The sequence below is a fragment of the Hylobates moloch genome, unplaced genomic scaffold (genome assembly GCF_009828535.3).
Source record: "Hylobates moloch isolate HMO894 unplaced genomic scaffold, HMol_V3 SCAFFOLD_18, whole genome shotgun sequence".
In the NCBI taxonomy this organism is placed as follows: domain Eukaryota; kingdom Metazoa; phylum Chordata; class Mammalia; order Primates; family Hylobatidae; genus Hylobates; species Hylobates moloch.
The window spans coordinates 38,877,389-38,903,398 of record NW_026652293.1 but is presented as its reverse complement, the minus strand read 5'-3'; the positions used below and the strand labels follow the sequence as shown (position 1 = coordinate 38,903,398).

General features: G+C 38.2%; 1 protein-coding gene across 9 annotated transcripts in view; it reads right to left on the bottom strand.

The window, feature by feature from the left end:
- Positions 1–439: 439 nt before the first annotated feature.
- The window catches only part of DOCK7 (dedicator of cytokinesis 7), a 235,837-nt gene continuing 210,266 nt past the window's right edge, over positions 440–26,010 (bottom strand). For 5 of the 9 annotated variants that reach the window (XM_032136374.2, XM_032136373.2, XM_032136376.2 and 2 more), the window contains 7 exons: positions 22,220–22,345; positions 20,532–20,621; positions 20,172–20,408; positions 19,672–19,815; positions 18,446–18,552; positions 3,107–3,274; positions 440–880 (listed from right to left, as the gene is read on the bottom strand). In XM_032136374.2, the coding sequence (XP_031992265.1) occupies positions 838–880; positions 3,107–3,274; positions 18,446–18,552; positions 19,672–19,815; positions 20,172–20,408; positions 20,532–20,621; positions 22,220–22,345 (915 nt within the window). In that variant the 3' untranslated portion in view covers positions 440–837. Of the gene's footprint in view, positions 881–3,106; positions 3,275–18,445; positions 18,553–19,671; positions 19,816–20,171; positions 20,409–20,531; positions 20,622–22,219; positions 22,355–26,010 lie in introns of all 9 variants that reach the window. The other 4 variants (XM_058430387.1, XM_032136377.2, XM_032136379.2 and 1 more) reach the window with 1 other exon arrangement.

Below are 26,010 nucleotides of genomic sequence, written 5' to 3'. Positions count from 1 at the left end.
CTGTGTTACCTTCATGGTGCTACAAGATAGCTTTAAGTAGGTTCTAATTGACTGGTTTACATCATCAAAAACTGATGGCTGGCTTTAATTTGAAACAAAGGAATCATTAATTTTATTGCTAAAAATCATGAAGTTCATACTACTATCATTGGTGTAATAAGATTTAATCAAAGTTAAGCTGTTGTCACTGGTATTAGTTATCCCAGTATTTACATTATTTTACACAAAGGTTGACTAAGTAAAGTTCTGCAATTCTAAATTCCTTTTTTGGGTATGTAAATAGAAAATAACCTTGAAACAGTTACCAAACTCATTTATTTAATTTGGGGCTATCTATGATTTTTATTTTGCTAGGTTTGGAACTAGTTCTTGAGTCACCCCTTTAATTGTTCTCTGCCATTGTCAATAAATAAAAATTTTGAAGTCCCACTCGGTAAAATTAGTGTAAACATTCACATATTTAATAGTACCTTGAAAATAAGCATTACTACATTTAAAATGGTTCCAAAATGAATCTATAAATGGTAATATAAATTAAAAAATACGAACTTAAAGTGAATAAATTTAACGTTAGCTATGGTATAAATAATGGTAAATGTATAGTGTACCGTTCAGTCATTAAAATGTCTTAAAAGATAACAGCTTGTTACCAGAACATTAGAAACCATAGCCATGATTCTCAAGCGTTAACAATCTACATTTGATATTTTCTTGGCCACTGCATTCTTCAATAAATAATTTCCAGAATTCCATTCCATGTTGTTTTCCAATAGATCTTTTCACACTCGATGTTGAATACATGGCTCTTTGCAGATGAATAAAACAAGTGCATTCAGTTTAGAGATCCATTTTGCGAAGGCTCATTCGGCTGAAGGAATCTCTGGGAAAAAAATGAGAGGACATAGTTACAAGAAAACAATTTGTGCATATACCTTTAATTGTCTTACATGCTTTTTTCTGCCAGTTATCTCAAAGTTTTGCCACCATTTCTTACTAACTTCCAAGTTGGATGCTCATCCTACATACTCTGCCTTATATATTTTGGCTTATAGATTTAGCTATAGAAGTGTATTACAGTCACCACTTACTGGTCTTTTGTATTCATTTGACTGATGCTGCAGATATTGTAATAAACAAGACAAGGACTTATGGGATAATGGGACAGATTTCAGGAAAAGATTTGGGGTTTTTTACATAGCAAAAGGCAGGTGTTTCTTTATTAAATTTTAAGTCTTAAACTAGTTGTTCTCAAACTTTGTCTTAGGTCCTTTTTACACTCTTAAAAATTATTGAGAACCCCAGGAATCTTTTATGTGGGCTATATATGAATGTTTATCATATTAGAAATTAAAACTAAGAACATCTTAAGTTACTATAAAATAACCCGCTACATACTATTATAAATAGCATTGCTTATTAAAAATGATTTGCAAGAAGCTTTAGGAGAGTGGTACTCATGCAGGAGTGTGGCTTAATGCCTATGTTCTCACATGTGCTTCTATAGTCAATCTTTTCCAATGTCACATCTCAATCTGTAGAAATCTCCACTGTACCCTCACAAGAGAATAAGGGAGAAAAGGCTAATATTTGGCATTAATATGAAATTAGTTTTGACTTAGGGAAATTCCTGAAAGGGTCTTAGAGACTCCCCTCTCATGGGTCCAGGATCCCTACTGCAAATATTCCTGATTTCATAAACCAGCAAAATTAAAAATTCAAATGCTAAAGAAGAATTTTAAACTTAAATTCTAAAAAAGAGTGAAGGCAATGATACTCCTGGAATACTCTTAACATATTTTCTATAATCAGTTGGTTTCTTTTGCTTATCCTTCGTGCCATTAAGGTTAAGCCATGAGGCTTAATATCTCCAGGAAAGGAAAAGGCCAAGTACAAACAGATCACATTGTCTTCAAATCTCAAAGCTTACTCTGAAGGGAAACAGCAGTCTTGAAAGCTAGATACTGTTCATCAAGAAAAAGTTTTTCAAAACTGCCTACAAATATTAAGAACTAAAGCTTGGAGGATTGGCCAAAAAGTAGATCATAGAGGAAGGCAAAAACTCAGATGTTGTAAGGCAAAATTTTGGTCAGGAAGAATACAGCCTTTCCATGGAAAGGAGTTTCCATGGAGATCTGAAGGAACCGAGATGAGGATTAGGCCCATCTCAGGGACCCAGCACCCTGGCTCTCTGGGATCTCTGACCTGGTGGGTATAAGACTGGGAGAGGGGGAGTGGAAGCAGCAAGAAGGAAAAACTTCCAAAAAGATTGAAGGGGAAACCAAAAGTGGAGGGGACTAGCATGTTCCCCACTGGGAATTTTGAGAGGAAACCATCTTCAATACTTGTATGTAAATTTGATTTCAAAATGCAAGAAAGTTTACTTTTTGCAGTTATTGTGTCCTTTCCAGAATTCCGGTACTATAAAGTGAAATGTCAGGCACTGTCCTAGGAACTTCACATCTGTAATGTCATTTAATCTCCACAACAACCTCTTTAAGTTCTATCTCATTATATAGAGGAGAAATCTAAAAAAATTATTTGCTTAAATAATAGAACTAGGATTTCATTGTAGAAAATTCCAAGTTAATGACAGGACTTTGTGTGGTGTCCTGGTTAATTAGGGAAATTCCTGAAAGGGTCTTAGAGACTCCCCTCTCATGGGTCCAGGATCCCTACTGCAAATATTCCTGATTTCATAAACCAGCAAAATTAAAAATTCAAATGCTAAAGAAGAATTTTAAACTTAAATTCTAAAAAAGAGTGAAGGCAATTTTTTGATTCTCAAGTTATTTACCTTGTAGAATGATTATAGATGATACAGGCTGAATACCCCTAATCCAAGACTCTGAAATGTTCCAATATCAGAGACTTTTTAAGCGCTGACATGATGCTCAAAGGAAATGCTCACTGGAGCATTTCAGATTTTGGGATTAGGGATACTCAACCAGTAAATGTAACACGAATATTCCAAAATCTGAAACCCCAAACATTTCTGGTCCCAAGCTTTTCGGATAACAGATGCTCGAGCTGTAAAAAGACTTATACTAGTTTAACATGTTAGGTTTCGGAGGAAAGAATATCTAAAACCACTTAAAAATAAGCATACCTGTGACAGGTGACAGGCAATACTGCCTTGTATAACTGAGGGATCTTTCTGTTGATCAGTGGCTGTAGGGCCTCTTTAAGGCGATGATAGTTTCTCTCCAGTTCCCTTTGATACTCCTTTTGATCCGGCCCAATTAAGCTCTTATTTTTTCTTAAGGCATCTTCACACCTAGGAAAAACAGGATGTTATCAAGGTATTACTTCTGGCATAGTTTGTGGGTTTAATGCCACACACACACAAAATATATATACATATATATGTGGGCTTAATGACACACAACACACACTACATATGTGGGCCTAATGACACACACATACACACAAAATGTAGGTCAGGCATGGTGGCTCATGGCTGTAATCCCAGCACTTTGGGAGGTCAAGGCAGGTGGACCACTTGAGCCCAGAAGTTCTGAGACCAGTCTGGACAACATGGCAAAACCTCATCTCTATAAAAAAATGCAAAAAGCCAGGCATGGTAGTGCACTCCTGTAGTCCCAGCTATTCATGAGGCTGAAGTGGGAGGATGCTTCAGTCCAGGAAGTGGTGAATGCAGTGAGCTGAGATTATATCACTGCAATCCAGCCAGGGCAACAGAGTGGGGACTGTCTCAAACGTGTGTGTGTGTGTGCGTGTGCGCGCGCACGTGCGCGGTGAGATTGCACCACTGCACTCCAGCCTGGGCAACACAGTGGGATTGTCTCGTGTGTGTGTGTGTGTGTGTGTGTGTGTGTGTGTGTGCACGCGCTGAGACTGAACCACTGCACTCCAGCCTGGGCAACCGAGTGGGACTGTCTGAAACAAACGTGTGTGTGTATTTACCAGGATGAGGACATTTAGTTTTTCAGCTGAATGTTAAATAATCATCTTTTCTTTTAGGTTTAAGGCAGGGAACAAATAATCAACTGAGTTCTTGTAAAATCTACTAAACATTTATTCCAGTGTCATTAAATTGAAAATTATCTGAAGGCATTTTTTTCACATCACCACTTGACTAGAAGCTCTTTCAGGGATGTAATCATGCTCATTTATGTGGCACCAATGTCATCTGGCACAGTGCTTTGCCTGTGTTCAAATATTTCTTAACTGAATAGGTTTTTTTTTTTTTTTTTTTTTGAGATGGAGTCTCACTCTGTAGCCCAGGCTGGAGTGCAGTGGGTGATCTCGGCTTACTGCAACCTCTGCCTCCCAGGTGCAAGCGATTCTCCTACCTCAACCTCCTGAGTAGCTGGGATTACAGGCGCCCGTCACCACACCCGGCTAATTTTCCTTATTTTTAGTAGAGACGGGTTTCACCATCTTGGCCAGGCTGGTCTCGAACTCCTGACCTCGTGATCCACCCGCCTTGGCCTCCCTAAGTGCTGGGATTACAGGTGTGAGCCACCGCACCCGGCTAAATGAATAGATTTTGATGACAGTCCTTTATCCAAGTTAATTCAAGTATTTGAGAAAAGTATCTGGACCCTGACAGGCAATGAAGGAAAGGATATTTACAAATAATATATGTATCTCTATATATTTGTGGAATGCCACTAAAGTGATGCTTAGTAGAAAATACATAGCCTCAAATGCTTATATTAGAAGGCTAAAACTGAAGAGCTAAGCAACTTAAAGTATTAGAAAGGAAGTAAGATTTTAAAATAGAGTATCAAAAATTGCAAAAGTTGGTTCTTTGAAAAAAACTAAAAAAAACAAAGCTCTGGCAAGATTAAATGAAAGAGGTCAAATATCCCCTACCAGAAATTTAAAATGGAACATAAATACAGCAGAAGTTTTAAAAGGCATAGAGGATATAATGTACTTTTTTTTTTTTGAGACAGAGTGTTGCTCTGTCACCCATGCCAGAGTGCAGTGGCATGATCTCTGCTCACTCCAACCTCCGCCTCCTGGGTTCAAGTGATTCTCGTATTTAGCCACCTGAGTAGCTGGGACTACGGGCTCACATCACCACACCCGGCTAGTTTTTGTATTTTTAGTAGAGACGGAGTTTCTCCATGTTGGCCGGGCTGGTCTTGAACTTCTGGCCTCAAGTGATCTGCCTACCTAAGCCATCGAAAGTGTTGGGATTACAGGCAGTGAGCCACCACGCCCGGCCAATAAAACTGTACAATTTAATACAAAAAAACCCACTGAATTTATATTAATTGATATTAATAGATTAATGTAGATTTCTTGCTAAATTATTAATAATCTGTTAATCTAGGTTAATATAATTTAGCAAAAGACTCAATGAAGAAAAAAATGGCAATAATCCTAAAATAATCAAATAGGTTGAAACAACTGTCACAAATCTATGTACAAAGAAAACACTAAATTCTACTCAACATTCTAGAGACCAATACCCGAATGTATAAAAAAATGATTCCCGGCTGGGTGCGGTGGCTCATGCCTGTAATCCCAGCACTCTGGGAGGCCAAGGCAGGCGGATCATGAGGTCAGGAGATTCAGGCCATTCTGGCTAACAGTGAAACCCTGTCTCTACTAAAAAAATACAAAAAATTAGCCAGGCGTGGTGGTGGGTGCCTGTAGTCCCAGCTACTGGGAGGCTGAGGCAGGAGAATGGCGTGAACCTGGGAGGCGGGGCTTGCAGTGAGCAGAGATTGTGCCACTACACTCCAGCCTGGGTGACAGAGCAAGACTCGTCTCAAAAAAAAAAAAAAAATTCCAGAGTATAGGGGAAAAGAACTATTCTTGAGGGGAGTTCCCAACTCATATTTCAAGGCTGGGATACCAAAACCTAACGGAGACTATAAGAAAAAAATTATAATCCAAGCTCACCCATAAAAATAACTGTAAAACTTCCAAACAAAACACAGTTGGCCCTCCCTATCTGTGGGTTCTGCATACACGAATTAGACCAACCATGGATTGAAATAATAATTTAAAAAACTGTGTTGAACATGTACAGACTTTTTTCTTGTCATTATTTCCTAAACAATACAGTATTAACAACTATTTACATTTTATATTAGGTATTTTAAGTAGTCTAAAAATGATTTAAAGTATACAGGAGGATGTACATAGGTTATATACAAATACACCATTTTATATAACATATTAAACTTGTCTTCGGATTTTGGTATCCACAGAAGGCACACTGATGGACAATTTTAGCAGAAAACTTGTGCCAATGTATTGAACACACACACACACACACACACACACACACCCTCCAGGTATTTTTCTTTCTTTTTTTTTTTTTTGAGACAGGGTCTTGCTCTTTTGCCCAGGCTGAAGTGCAGTGGCACGATCTCAGCTCACTGCAGCTTTGATCTCCTGGGCTCAAGGGATCCTCCCACCTTAGCCTCCCAATTAGCTGGGACTACAGGCGTGCACCATCATGCCCGGATAATTTTTGTAGTTTTAGCAGAGATAGGGTTTTGCCATGTTGCCCAGGCTGGTCTCAAAACTTCTGAGCTCAAGCGATCTGCCTGCCTCAGCCTCCCAAAGTGCTGGGATTTACAGGCATAAAGATACCACACTGGCCAAGTTTTTTAATTCCTGGAATAAATGAAAAGTTGGGTTATAAAATCACTAAGTTTTTAGATTAAAAGATTAAAGGAGATGCAGAATAAAAACACTTGATAACAAACTTTTAAAACCTGGCATATTAAAAACTCTTTGCATAACTACAAATAGGTGGGTAGTCCTTTAACCATAATTAAAAATCTACAAAAAACCTGTAGCAAACATACTTAGTGGTGAAAACCCTTTTGGAGAAGGAACAAGAAAATGATGTCCTCTCTATTCCTAGTCAACACAGTACCGGACGTCCTAATTATCATTATAAGACAAGAAAAAGATTCTACAGATAAATTATTAGAATTAATAAGTAAGTCTGATAAAATTCTCATGTAAAAGTAATATATAAAGTCTGGTAAAATTCTCACGTAAAAGTAATATATAAAGTCAACTGCAGCTGGGCACAGAGGCTCACACCGGCAATCCCAGCACTTTGGCAGGCTGAGACCAGAGGACTGCTGGAGCCCAGGAGTGAGAAACCAGCCTGGGCAACATAGTGAGACCCTGTCACTATAAAATTAGGTATAGTGGTGAACACTTGTGATCCCAGCTACTTGGGAGGCTGAGGCAGGAGGATCGCTTGAATCCAGCAGGTCAAGGCCATGATCACACCACTGCACTCACCCCAGCCTGGGTGATACAGTGAGACCCCCATCTCAAAAAATAAATAAAATAAAATAAAATAAAATAAAAAAGTCAACTGATTTTTGGTAGAGCAGGAAACAGAAAACACAATTTTAAAAGATAACATTAAAGCCGAGCACAGTGGCTCATGCCTGTAATCCCAGCACCTTGGGAGGCAGAGGCGGGTGGATCACCTGAGGTCAGGAGTTTGAGACCAGCCTGAGCAAGATGGAGAAACAGCATCTCTACTAAAAATACAAAATTAGCCAGGCATGGTGGCGCATGCCTGTAATCTCAGCTACTTGGGAGGCTGAGGTAGGAGAATCGCTTGAACCCAGGAGGCAGAGGTTGCAGTGAGCCGAGATTGTGCCATTATACTCCAGCCTGGGCAACAAGAGCAAAACTCATCTCAAAAAAAAAATTAATAACATCACAAAAACATTATATACTAAAGAATAAATTTTAAAATGTACAAGACCGCTACACAAAAAATTTAAATAGTATTAAGAAAACATTTAAAAGACCTAAGCAAATGGAAAAATATACCATATTCATGGACTGATGTCAATTCTCTTCCAACTGATCTATAAATTCAGGTTATTTTTTGGGTGCATGGAGTGACAAATTGATTCTAAAATTTAAAATTTATATAAAATTGAAAACAGCCAAAAACAGTCCTTCAACAAAACAAGGTGAGAGGAATTGCTCTGCCACACGGCAAAGCTTATTATAAAGTGGCAGTAGTTAAGAGAGCATGACATTAGCTGAAAGAGAGATAAATAGAGTACCGTAGGAGAATAAAGATCCCAGAAACATATGCACATAAACACGGGTGCTTAATTTATAATAGTGATGACACTGCAAACCAGAAAGAAAGAAATTTATAATAGTGATGACACTGCAAACCAGACTTTCACCACAAACCTGTGAAAGTCTGCTTTTTAAATAAGTGGTAACGAATCAACTGGATATCTATAAGGGGGAAAAAAACCTAAACCATATCTCATACCATATTCAATAAATGGCACTGAGATCATTATCAATTATCAGTATGGACAAAAATCAAACTGATCCCTACCTTGAACCATACACAAAAATCAATTGCAAATGGATTTTTTTTTTTTAAGAGATAGGGTCTCACTATGTAGACTTGAACTTCTGGCCTCAAGCCATCATTTTACTTCGGCCTCCTGTGTAGCTGGGACTACAGGCACTCACCGGCTCTTGCAGGCACATTTTTTTAAAGTAGAAAAACCTTTTTTTTTTTTGCCACCCCCACACTTTGTTTAACCTATATTGATAAAGGAAAAGATTGAATCATTTAACTACATTAAATTTAAGAACTTCTGTTTTTAGGGGAAAAATAACAAGTCTCAAATTCAGAGGAGATATCTGTGATATTAACAAATGATAAAGCATTCAGAACACAAAAATACCCTTAGAAATCAGTAAGGAAAAGAACCCAATAGCAAAATGGCAAAAGACTTGAATATGTAACTTTACAGAGGAGGGAAGAGAAATGGCTAACAGACACATGAACCTCTTTGGTAAAGAGATATTCAACCTCTTTGGTAATCAGGGAAATGCAAATTTAATCCACGACTACCTATCATTTCACATCCACTAGTTAGTAAAAGTTACAATGTTAGATAATATCAAGTATTGGTGAGGATATATAGTAATAGGAACTCAAATGCTACTGATGGGAATGTAAATTTGGCTTACACACTTTTGAAAAAAATGTGGCATCGTCTGAGGATGAACCTATGAACCAACAACACTATTCTTAATTTTAAGCCCTAGAAAATCTCTTGTACATGTATGTCCAGAAATAAGGTAGAGGGATATTTGAGTAGCACTCTTTGTAACTAAAAACAAAACAAAACAGGATACAACCAAAATATCCATCAACAGAAGAATGAATAAATCATGGCATGTTCATAAAACAGATTATGTAAAAATAAATTAAAGCAACATTTACTATAGATATATCTCAGAAACACTGAAAACAGCAACTCACAAAACATTGTATACACTGTTAAAGTTAAAAAACTGCAAAACAAAATATGTTATTTAGAGAACCATTTATGATAGAACTATAAAGACAAGAAAGGAAATGATAAATATGAAATTCAGGATACTGGTTACCCCTGAAGGAACAGAGGGAAATGGTATCAGAGAAACATACACAGGGAGGGGATCTCAAAGTCATGGTCATGCTTGGTTTCTTAGGCTGGGTGGTAGACACATGACTTTTCTTCCTATTCTTTAATAGCAAATGTTATAAATATTATTTTCAATCTATTCAAGATTTAATGAAAAATGTTTTAAAAAAACAAAACCCCAAAACAAAAAGTAAACACATGGAAAAGTGCTGTTTTTAGTAATAAAAGCAATTTTCTTTCTTTTTTTTGAGCCGGAGTCTCGCTCTGTCACCCAGTCTGGAGTACAGTGGTGCGATCTCGGCTTGCTGCAACCTTTGCCTCCTGGGTCCAAGGGAGTCTCCTGCCTCAGCCTCCTGAGTAGCTAGGATTACAGGCACATGCCACCATGCCCGGCTATTTTCTTGTATTTTTAATAGAGTCGGGGTTTTGCCATGTTGGCCAGGCTGGTCTCGAACTCCTGACCTCAAGTGATCCACCCACCTCGGCCTCCCAAAGTGCTGGAATTACAGGCCTGAGCCACCGTGCCCAGCTGTCAGTCTGTTTTAAATGGTGCCTCAATTTGCTTTTATTGGCTGGGCGCAGATGCCTGTAATCCCAGCACTTTGGGAGGCTGAGGCAGGTGGATCACCTGAGGTCAGGAGTTCGAGACCAGCCAGGCCAACATGGTGAAACCCCGTCTCTACTAAAAATACAAAAATTAGCTGGCCGTGGTGGTGCGTGCCTGTAATCCTGGCTACTCGGGAAGCTGAGGAAGGAGAATCGCTTGAACCCGGGAGGCAGAGGTTGCAGTAAGCCGAGATCGTGCTACTGCACTCCAGCCTGGGTGACAGAGAGAGAATCCATCCCCCCTACACAAAAACAAAAACAAAAACAGACTGACCAAAAAAAAAAAAAAAAAATCCTATTTAAATGCAAGGTGTATTGAGACTAGTAAATGTGCACTGTTGGCACTGTTAATACAGCTGACCATTTAACAACATAATTTGCAACTGTGAAAGTCTGCTTATATGTGGATTTTTCCAATGAATATAATTCTTTGGCGATTTGTGAAAAAACTTGAAAACAAATTGTGTAGTTGAGAAAAATTTTAAAAAGAAAAAGATGTTATGAATGCGTAAAGTATATGAAGACACTAGCCTATTTTATTATTTACTATCATAAAATATATACAAAACTTACCCACATAAACACGGACCCTGCATGGCACCATTTGTAGTAGAGAAAAATGTAAACAGATGTAAAGATACATTATTAAGTCACAACTGAAAAAAACTGCAATACATACTGTACTACTGCCATAATTTTGTAGCCACCTCTTGTTGCTACTGTGGTGAGCTCAAATATATCTGCTTAAAATGCCATGTGATGCTACTTATCTCCAGGTGAGCAGTTGTTGCTGCAGTAAATTGCATATCACAGTAAAGAGTGATTTCTCATAGTTCTTGTGTATTTTTCATTGTGTTTAGTGTAACCATAAACTTTGAATAATCCATGGGGCCTACATGAAGTGCCACTAGTGATGCTGGAAGTGCTCCCAAGAGGCAGAAAAAAGTTATGGCATTACAGGAAAGAGGTGAATTGCTTGGTATTATAGATTGCGATCTGCAGCTACAGTTGCCCACCATCTCAAGATATATGAATCCAGTGTAAAGACCACTGTAAAAAAAAGAAAAGGAAATTTGTAAGCCCGTAGGCATGAAAACCTTGCACTTTTTGTGAAATATCGTTTTGGTTGTTGTTGTTTGTTTTTTTGAGATGGAGTCTTGCTCTGTTACCCAGGCTGCAGTGCAGGGGCACAATCTCAGCTCACTGCAATCTCTGCCACCCAGGTTCAAGTGATTTTCCTGCCTCAGTCTCCGGAGTACCTGGGATTTCAGGTGTGTGCCACCACACCTGGCTAATTTTTGTATTTTTAGTAGAGATGGCGTTTCAGCATCTTGGCCAGGCTGGTCTTGAACTCCTGACCTCATGATCCACCTGTCTCGGCCTCCCAAAGTGCTGGGATTACAGGCGTGAGCCACTGCACCAGGCCTAGAAATACCATTTTATCTCATATTGAAAATGCAGCTTTTATGTGGGTATAGGATTGCTGTAAGAAAAGTATACCTGTAGGCCGGGCGCGGTGGCTCACGCTTATAATCCCAGCACTTTGGGAGGCCGAGGCGGGCGGATCACGAGGTCAGGAGATCGAGACCACGGTGAAACCCCGTCTCTACTAAAAATACAAAAAAAATTAGCCGGGCATGGTGGCGGGCGCCTGTAGTCCCAGCTACTCGGAGAGGCTGAGGCAGGAGAATGGCATGAACCCGGGAGGCGGAGCTTGCAGTGAGCTGAGATCGTGCCACTGCACTCCAGCCTGGGTGACAGAGCGAGACTCCGTCTCAAAAAAAAAAAAAAAAAAAAAGAAAAGTATACCTGTAGATTAATGATTTGAGAAAAAGTGAAGTCATTACATGACAAGGCAAAGGGAAGGTAAAGGATCTAAAGCTGGATAAGTTAATGCCAGCAAAGGATGGTTTGAAAATTTTAGAAAGAGGTTTGCCTTTTTAAAATGCCAATAAACAGGAGAGGCAGTTTCTACTGACCAAGAAGCAGCTTCTGCCAACCAAGAGGTTGCAGACAAGCTCCCAGATGCCACTACAAAAATCACTGAAGAGGGGGAATATTTGCCTGAACAGGTTTTTTTTTTGTGGTTGTTTTTTCTGAACAGATTTTTAATGCAGATAAAAGTGCCCTATTTAGAAAAAAAAAAATGCCACAATGGACATTTGTTACTAAAAAAGAGAAGTGAACACTAGGATTTAAGGCAAAAAGGGATAGGCTAACTCTACTGTTTTGTACAAATGCAGTCAGGTTTATAATCAAGACTGCCCTTACAAAGCTGCTAACCCCTGAATCTTGAAGGGAAAAGGTAAAAGCCAGCTGCCAGTCTTCTGGTTGAACAACAAAAAGGTCTGGATGAGAACCCATTTTATGGATTGGCTCCATGGGTGTTTTGTCCATGAATTCAAGAAGTATTTTATTAGTTAAGGGAATGCCCTTTAAAGTTCTTTTGATATTGGACATTGCATCTGGCCAACCAGAACCCCGAGTTTAACACCGAAGGTCTTGAAGTGGTCTACTTGCCCCTGTAAAAACAACATCTCGGCCAGGTACTGTGGCTCACGCCTCTAATCCAAGTACTTTGGGAGTCCGAGGCGGGTGGATCATCTGAGGTCAGGAGTTCGAGACAAGCCTGACCAACATGGCAAAACCCCATATACAAAAATTAGCCGGGCGTGGTGGCAGGCGCCAGTAATCCCAGCAACTCAGGAAGCTGAGGCAGGAGAATCGCTTGAACCCGGGAGACAGAGGTTGCAGTGAGCCAAGATCGCGCCATTGCACTCCAGCCTGGGCAACAGAGCGAGACTCAGTCTCAAAAAAAAAAAAAAAAAAAAAGCATCAGCAAAATTGGCATACAAAGGACATACCTCAATGTAATAAAAGCCATCTATGACAAATCCACAGCCAACATAATACTGAATGGGGAAAAGTTGAAAGTATTCCCTCTGAGAACTGAACAAAACAAGGATGTCCACTCTTACCACTTCTCTTCAACATAGTACTGGAAGTCCTAGCCAGAGCAATCAGACAAGAGAAAGAAATAAAGCGCATCCAAATAGGTAAAGATGAAATCAAGCTGTCACTGTTTGCTGATGATATCATTGTATACCTAGAAAACCCTAAAGACTCCTCCAAAAAGCTCCTAGAACTGATAAATACATTCAGCAAAGTTTCAGGATATAAAATTAACATACATTAATTAGTAGCTCTGCTATACACCAACAGCAATCAAGCTGAGAATCAAATCAAGAACTCAACCCCTTTTATAATAGCTGCAAAAAACCCCACAAAATCTCAAAAAACTTAGGAATATACCTATCCAAGGAGGTGAAAGACCTCTACAAGGAAAACTACAAAACACTGTTGAACTAAATCACAGACGACACTAACAAATGGAAACACATCCCATGTTCATGGATGGGTAGAATCAGTATTGTCAAAATGACCATACTGCCAAAAGCAATCTACAAATTCAATGCAATTCCCATCAAAATACCATCATCATTCTTCACAGACCTAGAAAAAACAATCCTAAAATTCACATGGAATCAGAAAAGAGCCCACATAGCCAAAGCAAGACTAAGCAAAAAGAACAAATCTGGAAGCATCACATTACCTGATTTCAAACTATACTATAAGGCCATAGTCACCAAAACAGCATGGTACTGTATAAAAATAGGCACATAGACCAATGGAACAGAATAGAGAAGCCAGAAATAAACCCAAATACTTACAGCCAACTGATCTTTGACAAAGCAAACAAAAACATAAAGCGGGGAAAGGACACCCTATTCAACAAATGATACTGGGATAATTGGCAAGCCATATATAGGAGAATGAAACTGGATCCTCATCTCCCACCTCATACAAATCAACTCAAGATGGATCAAGGACTTACATCTAAGACCTGAAACTATACTAGAAGATAACATCGGAAAAATCCTTCTAGACATTGGCTTAGGCAAAGATTTCATGACCAAGAACTCCAAAGCAAATGCAATAAAAACAAAGATAAATAGGCAGGACTCAATTAAACTAAAGAGCTTTTGTATGGCAAAAGGAATAGTCAGCAGAGTAAACAGACAACCCACAGAGTGGGAGAAAATCTTCACAATCTATGCCTCTGACAAACGACTAATATCCAGAATCTACAATGAACTCAAACAAATTAGCAAGAAAAAAACAAACAATTTCGTCAAAAAGTGGGCTAAGGACATGAACAGACAATTCCCAAAAGAAGATACGCAAATGGCCAACATATGAAAAAATGCTCAACATCACTAATGATCAGGGAAATGCAAATCAAAACCACAATGCAATACCACCTTATTCCCGCAGGAATGGCCATAATCAAAAAATAAAAATAAAAAAAAATAGATACTGGTGTGGATGCGGTGAAAAGGGAATACTTCTGCACCGTTGGTGGGAATGTAAACTAGTACAACCACTATGGAAAACAGTGTGGAGATTCCTTAAAGAACTAAAAGTAGAACTACCATTTGATAGTAAAATGGAAGAAAAGAAGTCATTACATGAAAAAGATACTTGCACACGCATATTTGTAGCAGCACAATTTGTAATAGCAAAAATGTGGAACTGGCCCAAATGCCCACCAATCAATGAATAAAGAAGCTGTGGTGTATACATATGACGGAATATTACTCAGCCATAAAAAGGAATGAGTAAATGGCATTCGCAGCAACCTGTATGGGATTAGAGATTATTTATTCTAAGTGAAGTAACTCAGGAATGAAAAAACCAAACATCTTATGTTCTCACTCATTAAGTGGGAGCTAAGGTATGAGGATGCAAAGGTTTAACAATGATACAATGGTCTTTGAGGACTCAGTGGGAAAGGGTGGGAAGGGATGAGGGATAAAAGACTGGGGTGAGGGATAAAAGACTGGGGTGAGGGATAAAAGACTATCAACTGGGTTCAGTGTATACTGCTTGGGTGATGGGTGCACCAGAATCTCACAAATCACTACTAAAGAATTTACTCCACTTTGGGAGGCCGAGGCAGGCAGATCATGAGGTCAGGAGTCTGAGACCAGCCTGACTAACATGATGAAACCCCGTCCCTACTAAAAATACAAAAATTAGCTGGGCGTGGTGGCGGGCACCTGTAATCCCAGCTACTCAGGAGGCTGAGGCAGAAGAATCGCTTGAACCCGAGAGGCGGAGGGTGCAGTGAGCTGAGATTGCGCCACACTCCAGCTTGGGCACATAGAGAGACTCTGTCTCAAATAAAACAAAACAAAAAAACTTACTCATGTAACCAAATACCACCTGTTCCCCAAAAACCTATGGAAATTAAAAAAAAAATTATGATGTCCATAAAGTTGTACTGAGTGTGCTTGCCTCTTCTGCCTCCCCTGCTACCTCCTCCACCTCCTCTGCCTCTGCCACTCTTTAGACAGCAAGATCAACCCTACTTCTTCATCCTCCTCCATAGACTCTTCAACATGAAGGCAAGGAGGATGAAGCCCTTTATGATGATCCACTCCCACTTAATGAAGAGTAAAATATATTTTCTCTTCCTTATGATTTTCTTAATAACATTTTCTTTTCTCTAGCTTACTTTATTGTAAGAAGACAGTATATAATACATATAACATAAAAACTATGTACCTAATGACTGTATTATCAGTAAGGCTTCCAGTCAATAGCAGGCTATTAGTTAAGTTTCTGGGGGGGAGGGTCAAAAGTTTTCACGGGTTTTCAGCTGTACAAGGGACAGGCACCCCAACCTCTGTGTTGTTCAAGGTCAACTGTACTTAGAAACTTTTTAGAATGTACTACATACTGTCAGCCAATAAAAATGTTCATATAGGCTGGGCATGGTGGCTCTTCCTTGTAATCCTAGTACTTTGGGAGGCTGAGGTGGGAGGATCACTTGAGACCAAGAGTTCGAGACCAGCCAGGGCAACATAGCAAGACTTCATCTCTACCAAAAACACCCAGCCAACCAAACATAATCAGGCATGGTGGTGCACACCATAAGGCTGAAACAGGAGGATCCCTTGAGCCCAGGAGTTTGAGGCTGCAGCGAGCTGTGATTGTGTCACTGCACTACAGAGTCTGGGTGACAAAGTCAGACCTTGTCTCTAAAACAAAAAATGTTCATGTACTGTGCCTCAGTCATCTCATGCTGGAAATTTTAATTTAACAAAAGAAAAAGATCCATTGTAGTGTAAACTATACCACATTCAAATTCAACTTAAATTCTAGTATATTAATTTTAGGAAATAATGTAACCATTAGAATTATAGTTTAAACTCTAATTGAAAAATAAGAATTTAAGATTATAAGTATATTATGACTACAGTATATTAATTTGAAGAATATAACCATTAGAATAGTTTAAACTTTAATTGAAAAATAATTTAAGATTATACATATGACTATTGTAAAATACACATGCATAAAGGCATACTATTTAGTTACCATACTGAATGGTAACACACAAAAATAAAAAATGTAGTATTGGCTATAACTCCTTTGTAAGGTTTATATTATGTAGTTGTGTTTTTTTTTGTTGCTGTTGTTTCATTTTTTTGTTTGTTTTTTTAGATGGAGTACTCACTCTGTTGCCCAGGCTGGAGTGCAGTGGCATGATCGCGGCTCACTGTAACTTCCACCTCCCGGGTTCAAGCAATTCTCCCTGCCTCAGCCTCCCAAGTAGCTGGGATTACAGGCACCCACCACCATGCTCGGCTAATTTTTGTATTTTTCAGTAGAGAGGGGTTTCACCATGTTGGCCAGGCTGGTCTTGAACTCCTGAGCTCTGGTGATCCGCCCGCCTTGGCCTCCCAAAGTGCTGGAATTACAGGCGTGAGCCACTCACGCCCCACCTCTTGTTTGTTTTTTTGCAATATAAAAGGAGAAAACCTTCTCTACAGATAGTAACACTTAAGGAGACCTGTTGACTACAGGAATTCATTACCTTATAGTAAATGTATACAAAAAGAAGGACATTTAAGAATTGTAGTCATGGTAAAATATTCCAAAAACAAAAGCAAGAAACAAAGCACTTGATTGTTACTAAATGTCTATGACCTAAAGAAGTATGTACTGTTCCATAATCATCTGGTTTACAAAGATGGTAGGGTGTATTTTTTTGTTGTTTTCTTACACCTCCCAAATAATAAAATTAATGCCAGAAATCAGTCAATTCTAAATGCAGGAAACAGGTCTCTTTCTTTTACTACCACAGTTCACCTGCTAAATACTTGCTTTCCTTCTGAGAGTCTAGAATTTTGGTACATCTCAGAGAGAGGCTGCCTACATGACCAGCCCCTGATAAAAACCTTTGGCACTGAGTCTCCAATGAGGTTCCCTACAACATTTCACACCTGCTGTCACAACTCATTGCTGGAGGAATTAAGCAAGTCCTGTGTGACTTGACTGGCAGAGGACCCTTTGAAGCTTGCTCCTGGTTTCCTCCAGATTTCACTCCATGCACCTTTTTCCTTTGCTGACTTTACTTGGTATATTCTTTCAGTGCAATAAATCACAGGCACCAGTATAACTATATGCTGAGTCCTGTGAGTCCTCCTAGCAAATCACTGAAATTGGGGATGGTCTTGGGGACTGACACACCCACAAATTATTTCACCTGCATAGCTTCCCTATGGGAGGTAGATATCATTATCTTTACTTTATAGATTAGAAAATGCAAGATCATAGAAATTAAGTGACCTGGAAAAGCACAATCAATGATAAGGTCAGGATCTGAACAGAAGTTTTTTGCTTCCAAGTTTACTGCTTCTAAGTACCCTGGGGGGAGGGGAGCAGAAACTCAAATATTGAAGATTCACAATAAATAGTAGCTTTGAAGTTAAATGATCTAATAGTAGTTTCAAGTTAATAAAATTTCCTGAGCCTTGGCTTTTCTAATTTTTAAAATTAAATATATGGCACTATAGAATATGGTAGAGTTGTGGGAGAGGGGAATAAGTATATGCTATTAAAGAATAGTAAATTCTACACAGATTACTTATTATTGTCAACCGCTTTTCTGTTTTTTTGTTTTCTCTCTCTCTCTCTTTCTGACACAGGCTCCGCTCTGTCATCCAGGCTGGAGTGCAGTGTACAATCATAGTTCACTACAGCCTCCAACTCCTAGCTCAAGCAATTCTCCTGTCTCAGCCTCCTGAGTAGCTGGCACTACAGGCGCACAACCTACACTTGGCTAATTTTTAAATATTTTTCGTAGAGATGGGGTCTTGCTTTGTTTTCCAGGCTGGTCTCAAACTCCCAGCCTCAAATGATTCTTCCGCCTCAGCCTCCCAAAGTGCTGAGATTGCAAGTGTAAGCCACTGTGCCTAGCCTATTTTCTCTTTTCAATAGTTCCTTAAGGCCTTATGTCATACTGCGGTATTGGACAGTCTCAATTTGAGGATCTTGATGCAGAAAGCCTTGAATACCTTTTAGTAAAATCTTTAAAGCAGAGTCGCAGTTTATTATGATGTCTGAAGAGCTTTGGGTCACTAGGTATTTCAGACAGAAAAACCTGGGCAACTTCCAAAGGCCCCTGAAAAATAAGAAAATAAAAAAGAAGTGTGTTTTTTTGTTATCTCTAAAATCACAGAGACAGAATTTACTCAAATGATTTTTCTTAGCACTGAGATGGCTGCATTTAAGCTTAATGCATATATACCTATGCCTATATTAAAACTCCACAGACTGTTTCAGTATTTTCTAATTTCATTCTACATTCTTATCTAGTGAAATTAACTTCTTATTAGTTTATTCTTCAAAGAAACAGAATAGGAACTCAAAGACTGACTACTATGTTCATTAATGTATTTTGCTTTGTATTTTTCACATTCTTTAATGTATCCTGGATGTAAAAGTTGTCAAGCTACTACATCTGCCAATCTGCTGATTATCAGAGTTGATTTTGCTAAAACAGCTTCCCTCAGGATTCCAAAGGTATTCCGGACATTGTGTTAAAAAGGATAATCTTTTGTAAGCTACATCATTTGGAGATCAAACCTTAAAATCATGCATGTTTCTAGGAGGTAAAGGTCTTAAGGTATTTATTTCAGTTTTGATGGGGCATTTTTTGGCTTTGTTCTTTTAATCTGAAAAGTAGTTAAGACATGGTACAGGAAATCTTACTTGAAGCCTTTCTGTATTTTCCCTTATCATGGAATATTCCTAAGATTGGGGCCATGCCTAAAATCATCGACAAGATCATTTTAATGAACCAACCACAAGGACTAATGGGGATGGCTTCTAATCTGCATATGACAAAAGAACAATAATTTCTTGTGTCAATATACTATTCAAATTTAAAAAATGATTCCATATCACTTATTTAATCCTCACAACTTATTGTAAAGGAGATCTGGAGAAGGTAACATCAGGGAGAATCTAACATAGTAGAGGTTCACATATATGTACATAGCTCTGAAAATGAGCCCTTGTTTTAAAGATCACATTCTTTTAGTACAAGCTTTTTAAGGAAATATTATTTTAAGTGAATCAATTCCTTCTTAATAGAATTTATAAGATCGCATAGGTAGAAAAATACAGGCAGTAGAGAAGGCAGATCCTTTTCATTTGATTTAACAATTATTTGTGATCTGAAATTATCCCAAATCATATTTACAGCTTAAATCACACAGTGCTAGCAAAAAGCACTAACCTGATTCACTGTTGTGCCTACAGATCCCTGGAGTACCATCTGAAGCATCTTGGGGTCTGCGGGATCCTGATGTGTTGCAAATGCCAACTCCTGTGTCTTTTTCTGCATGTCCTCAATAGCAACCTCAATTGGTGTTAAGATGATCTGAGTAAAATAGCATCTGTTAAATCAGTGTACTGACTGAAAACTATTTAATGAACTTTATGTATAATCAACTGAAATTAGAAAAAAAAAGATCAATTGTAAACTTTCATGTAACAATAAAATTCCAAACTTGGATCCCTAAATGAAAAAAAAAAAAAATCAACCTTTTAAAGAAAAAGCTGGGGGTGAATTAGGGTCTTAGAAAAGAAGTAAAAAATTAAGGACTTAAAACTGGGTAAAGTTCTAATATGTTATGGTGTAAGGGATGGTACATATCTTCTGGTACATCTAAGTTGTTGTTACATGGCTTGAATATATTTGCTTCACTAATGCTGTTTGCCCATTAATGGACTTACCTCTTCTTTATGAGTGACATTGACCCTTGTTTTAATATAAGGAAAGGCATGAGACGTAGTCAGAATGGTCTTCCTTTTGAATTGTTCATGAAGTTCCCCATGGGCACGGCCATCTAAAGTAAAGGGTGTACAGTACATGAATCGGCGAAGATTATAATTTTTGTCGAAATAGGTGATTCTGTCCTTCATCTCATATGTGTCAAAGTATGGCTCCACATAGGTAATCTGAATATATGCCTAGGAAAGAAAAAAGGCCTTCATTTCCTCACTGTTAAGTCATCATTTAGTCTTTCTCAAACAAAATTGCACAGAGGATTTCAAAGAGATGCCTATATGTCATTATAGTCAAATCAACTATACCTTGTTAGGATCTAATTTACACTTGTCTACAGGATTAGAGTCTTTGATTACTTCAACCACATCCTCTCCAAATCTTTCTCCATAAAATCCCTACAATAAAGAAAAAGAAACATTTTATATGAAGTTAAAAAGATTGGGAAATAGAGAAGGCCTGAGGGTGACTTCTGAGCAAAATTTGGAGAATTAGTGAGTTCTATACAATCATATCAATAATTAAAAGATAATGATTTAGGCTTACAAAAAATTATACTAGCTTATAAATTAGCATGGTCTCGGTCCATATTTATTTGACATTATTCCCATCCACAAACTTTAAACGACACAAAATATCAGAAAACAACAATTTTCTCCAATAAAAATACAGGATTCCACCAGAAGTCCTCAAGAGAAACAAAAGGGAACAAAAAGCAAAGACAAAAGAAACTCATTATTGTTGATGTATAAAAATCTTAGTTTTACTGAGTTTGTTGTGGCTTGATTTCTTAGAGACCATGGGTTAATGAATAAACATTCATTTTTATGAACTATTTTTTTAATCCCAGAATTTTCAAATAAAAGCATTGACCTGTTGCAGTTCTCTATAGGTTTACATTTTGAAAAGGCAACCTTAGGTCAAGAATATAGTGACTATTCCATATGACACTGAGTAGCAGCATGGGCAAAGGATGAAGCTATTCAAAGGAAAAATTGAATTTGAATCTTCAAAGGAGAAACCCCCACTGCTATCCCAAAGGTAATTTTTATAATTGAGTAAGTCTAATTAATATTTCCCAAGACTTACACCTAACCTCTTGAAAAACAGAAAGTCACAGTTTGAGCCAATTTATGTCAGTTTGGCCAGAGAAGTCACCAATAGGAATATAACATTCAAGAAATTAACATCAGTGAGAATAAAAACAAGCCTAGAGCACTACTTCTCCAACTGCTTTGTGAATACGAATCACCTGGGGATCTTGTTAAAATGCAGACTTTGATTCAGAAGGGCTGGGGTGGGGTCTGAGGTTCTGCATTTCAAACAATCTCCCAGGTGATCCCAATGCTTCTGGTCCATCCACTACACGTTGAGTAACAAAAATAGAGAAAGGTTGGAAAGAATAACTACAACAGAAAATACTAGTTAGCCCAGTAAATATGAAACTCAATCATTTATGGTGAAAATTAAGAAGTTATAAAGGTTAAAGGAAGTGTTTTTAAGGTGTGATTTCAGGCTTTTACGTTCTAAAGATACCTCACCTGGAACCAGTTAAGCCAAAGAGATAATATGCTTGGGTCAGAAATTTCTTAGGGTTCTGGTTCTAGTTCAACTATTAGCTACTGCTTAATTCTTTGTCTTTTTCAACAAAATGTGGGATTATACTATATATTTCTCCATAAGTCGCAGTAATTCTGAAGGATACAGGGGTTTCTAAAATATGTGTGAAAATAGTCTCAAAAAATAAACAATATTACAGGGGTTTCTAAAATATGTGTGAAAATAGTCTCAAAAAATAAACAATATTACTATTTTATTGTTGCCATAAAAGATTTGGAAGAGTATTACTGTAACTATTAAAAATCTTTATTCTCTAACAGAGTAGTTTATTTGGCAAGATCTGGCTTACTAAATGATTAGATCTGGATCTGAAAGTCTAATCATCAGAGATAATACAAACTAAAGATGACATTTTATTAACCACCACAGCATTCACCTCCAATCTGTGAGATATCTCTGCAAGTTTGGTTATTGCAGGCTCCTTGTAAACAAATTCTTGTTCATCCAAATCCCCGAACTTGGTTCCATAAAAACCAACACGAAAATAGGTGCCAAACATCCGCTTACCATCCTAGGTTTAGGAAAATGAAGAAACTTTAATATGGAATCTTCCTGTTTTTCACATTATGTTTAGATTGTTACAGCATAAAATTTCCAAAACATGGCAAAAAGTTTTAATTCAAAATTATAATATTTTAAATGAAGGTTTAAACAAAGTAAATAGTCTTTCCTTTTTCATTATTTCTAACAAATAACTATGCAAATAGGGCTACTAACAAGTGACTAAATCACATATTTTTCGGAGTTTGTACGAAGTGCCTCTATCACATTGGTCTGTTTTTTAAATCTATATAACTGAGATAAATTAACTCATTTTTCTTATTGCAAGAAAAGATGCTTGATATAACATAAACTCTCTTAATTGTGCTGATACTAGAGCATACTAGATCAAGTTAAATTTTAAAACAACACTTACGTATTTTTAAATTAGCATTAGTCTTTATATAAACTCTTCACAAATATTAAATGAGATTGTAAAAGTTAGGAGTCAAAGATAGCACCTGGCATAAAGCAGACAATGTAAACGTCAAGACCCTCTAGAAGCACTAAAGCAAAAATTCTACAATTAGCAGCCCTGTGCCAATAAATTATTATTATTATTATTTAGATGGTGTCTCACTCTTTTGCCCAGGCTGGAGTGCTGTGGCACAATCTTGGCTCACTGCAACCTCTACCTCCCAAGTTCAAGTGATTCTTCTGCCTCAGCCTCCCGAGTAGCCGGGATTATAGGCATAAGCCACCATGCCTGGCTAATTTTTGTATTTTTAGTAGAGACGGGTTTCACCATGTTGGCTAGGCTGGTCTCAAACTCCTGGCCTCAGGTGATCCATCCACCTCAGCCTCCCAAAGTGCTGAGATTACAGGCGTGAGCCACTGCACCCAGCCCAGTAAAAAATTTTTATGTTAGAAGAGTTACTAAAAATGGAACAGAAAGGGAAAAAAAAAATCTATGAGTGAAAGATAGTAAGTAAAAAATTTTTTAGATGAGTTGGTTATTCTAAATCACCCAAACCACCCATTGGCATGCATTAACTACACATTCATGTCAGGTACAAAGTACATTAAGGTCACCTTAACTCTCACACAGCATATCAGAAGACAAATTCTTTTTTTTTTTTTTTTGAGACGGAGTCTCGCTCTGTCACCCAGGCTGGAATGCAGTGGCGCGATCTCGGCTCACTGCAAGCTCCGCCTCCCGGGTTCACGCCATTCTCCTGCCTCAGCCTCTCCGAGTAGCTGGGACTACAGGCGCCCACCACCACGCCCGGCTAATTTTTTGTATTTTTAGTAGAGACGGGGTTTCACCGTGGTCTCAATCTCCTGACTTCGTGATCCGCCCGCCTCGGCCTCCCAAAGGGCTGGGATTACAAGCGTGAGCCACCGCGCCCGGCCTGACAAATTCTTTCAATAAAGATAAATATCTGGACACTTTCTATGCAATTTTTACAATTTTTTTTAAAAAAAGTGTCACCTCAGCCTCCTGAGTAGCTGGGATTACAGGTGTGTGCCACCTTGCTCGGCTAATTTTTACAATTTAGATACAAAATTATTTTAGGATTCTCTGGTGATGCCTATATGCACATTACAAGTAAGTAAATACCTCTGAATTCTCTTTAAGCCTAATCTGCTTTATATTATTTTTCCTATACTGAAAAAGCAAAAGGGCATATAAAATAAGCCAGAAATGCCACACATAATTAAGCAAAATGGGAAGCTCTAATCCTTAATTTACCACAAAAAAAAAAAGTATAGTGACGAAAAATATCCTTACATTTTTGTCCAAAAACATGACAAGTTTTAAAGAAAAATGTATTTGGAGCTAAAGAAAGTTGAGGCTTCTAATTTAAAAACATTTTTTCAGTTACTTTATTTCAAAATTTAACACACATAAAAATTAACTGATTTCTACAGCAAATTGATCCATTTATACAGATTAAATGATTCAACTAAAATTCTGATTAAAACCATAAGTAAACCAATGGAACAACATAATAATAGTAAATTTTGACTTAAGTAATAAAGGCACTGCATGAAAAATAAAAAAAAGAACCTAAGAAAATTACTTAAAAATTTGTAACTTTTTTTCAAAACATGTCATACACATATATACATATACATTCCTACTTTTTATTTATTTTTAGTTTTTTTGAGACAGGGTCTCACTCCATTACCCAGACTGGAATACAGTGGTGCGACCATGGCTCACTGCAGCTTCTGTCTCCTGGGCTCAAGTGATCCTTCCACCTCAGTCTCCTGAGTAGCTGGGACTACAGAAGCATGCCACCACACCCAGCTAATTTTTTGTACTTTTTGTAGAGATGGGGTTTTGCCATGCTGCCCAGACTGGTCTTGAACTCCTGGGCTCAAGTGATCTACCTGCCTCAGCCTCTCAAAGTGCTGAGATTACAGGTGTGACCTGTAATATTAATATGCTGCTATTCTGGCTGTCCTCCTCTCAGAGGTTTCCAGTTTAAAACAACATTCTAATTTTTCAATATTGCGGCCCTTTAAATATTTGAAGATAACAATTAGGACTTGTTCCCTTTAGTTAAACTTTCCAGTTTTCAATCTTCATATGACAGTAATTTCTACTCTGTTGGCATTTTATTAGTTTTTCAATGCCATCCTTTAAAGTGTGATATCCCAGATATAACCATAATACTGTTGATGTGATCTGACCAATGAAGGTGTGTTGCTGGGCTCAATGTCACCTTGAATCTGAACACTGAATTTTATTAAGGTAGCTTAAAACTAACCTACCTCTTTTTATTACACTTTCTCATGACATTTGGTTCAAGGAAAAATAATTAATGGGCGTTTACTATGTTAGCCACTGTTCATCTTCAGTAATAGGAAAGTAAAAATAAGTTAGACTTGCTTCCCAAGAGAGTAAAAAATGTATTCAAATAATTACAAAACAAAGGGATATATGCTATATTAAAAAGGGGTATAAGGAAAGATTAATCTTGTTGCAAGTAAGTCACAACAGAAGTAACCCATAGGGTTCTACTCAAAATAAATGGCCAAGTGGACAGGGAAGGGAAGGAAGGAACACTGTGATAGAGGGTCAGGGGAAGGCAGATACAAATATTAGGGAAAGCGTTCATCCATTCAAATACTTATTGAGCACTTACTATGTGTCAGCAAACTGTTCTAGATATTTATGATAAATCTGTGAACAGGCTGGGCGTGGTGGCTCACGCCTGTAATCCCAGCACTTTGGGAGGCCGAGGCGGGCGGATCATGAGGTCAGGAGATCGAGACCATCCTGGCTAACATGGTGAAACCCCATTTCTACTAAAAATACAAAAAATTAGCCGGGCGCCGTGGCGGGTGCCTGTAGTCCCAGCTGCTCAGGAGCCTGAGGCAGGAGAATGGCGTGAACCCGGGAGGCGGAGCTTGCAGTGAGCCGAGATCGCGTCACTGCACCCCAGCCTGGGCAACAGAGCAAGACTCCGTCTCAAAAAAATTCTGTGAACAAAAGGGACAAAGACGATGGTCAGGGTAAGTTTCATCTGAGCAAAGACTGAAGGAGATGGGAGATTTATTCATGTGAATCCCTGAGCGACGTGCATCCCAGGCAGAGGAAAAGAGCCAGTGCAAAGATCCGAAGGCTAAAGCCTACCAAGTGTGTTTGAGGAACAGGAAGGTAAGCAGTGTGGTTGG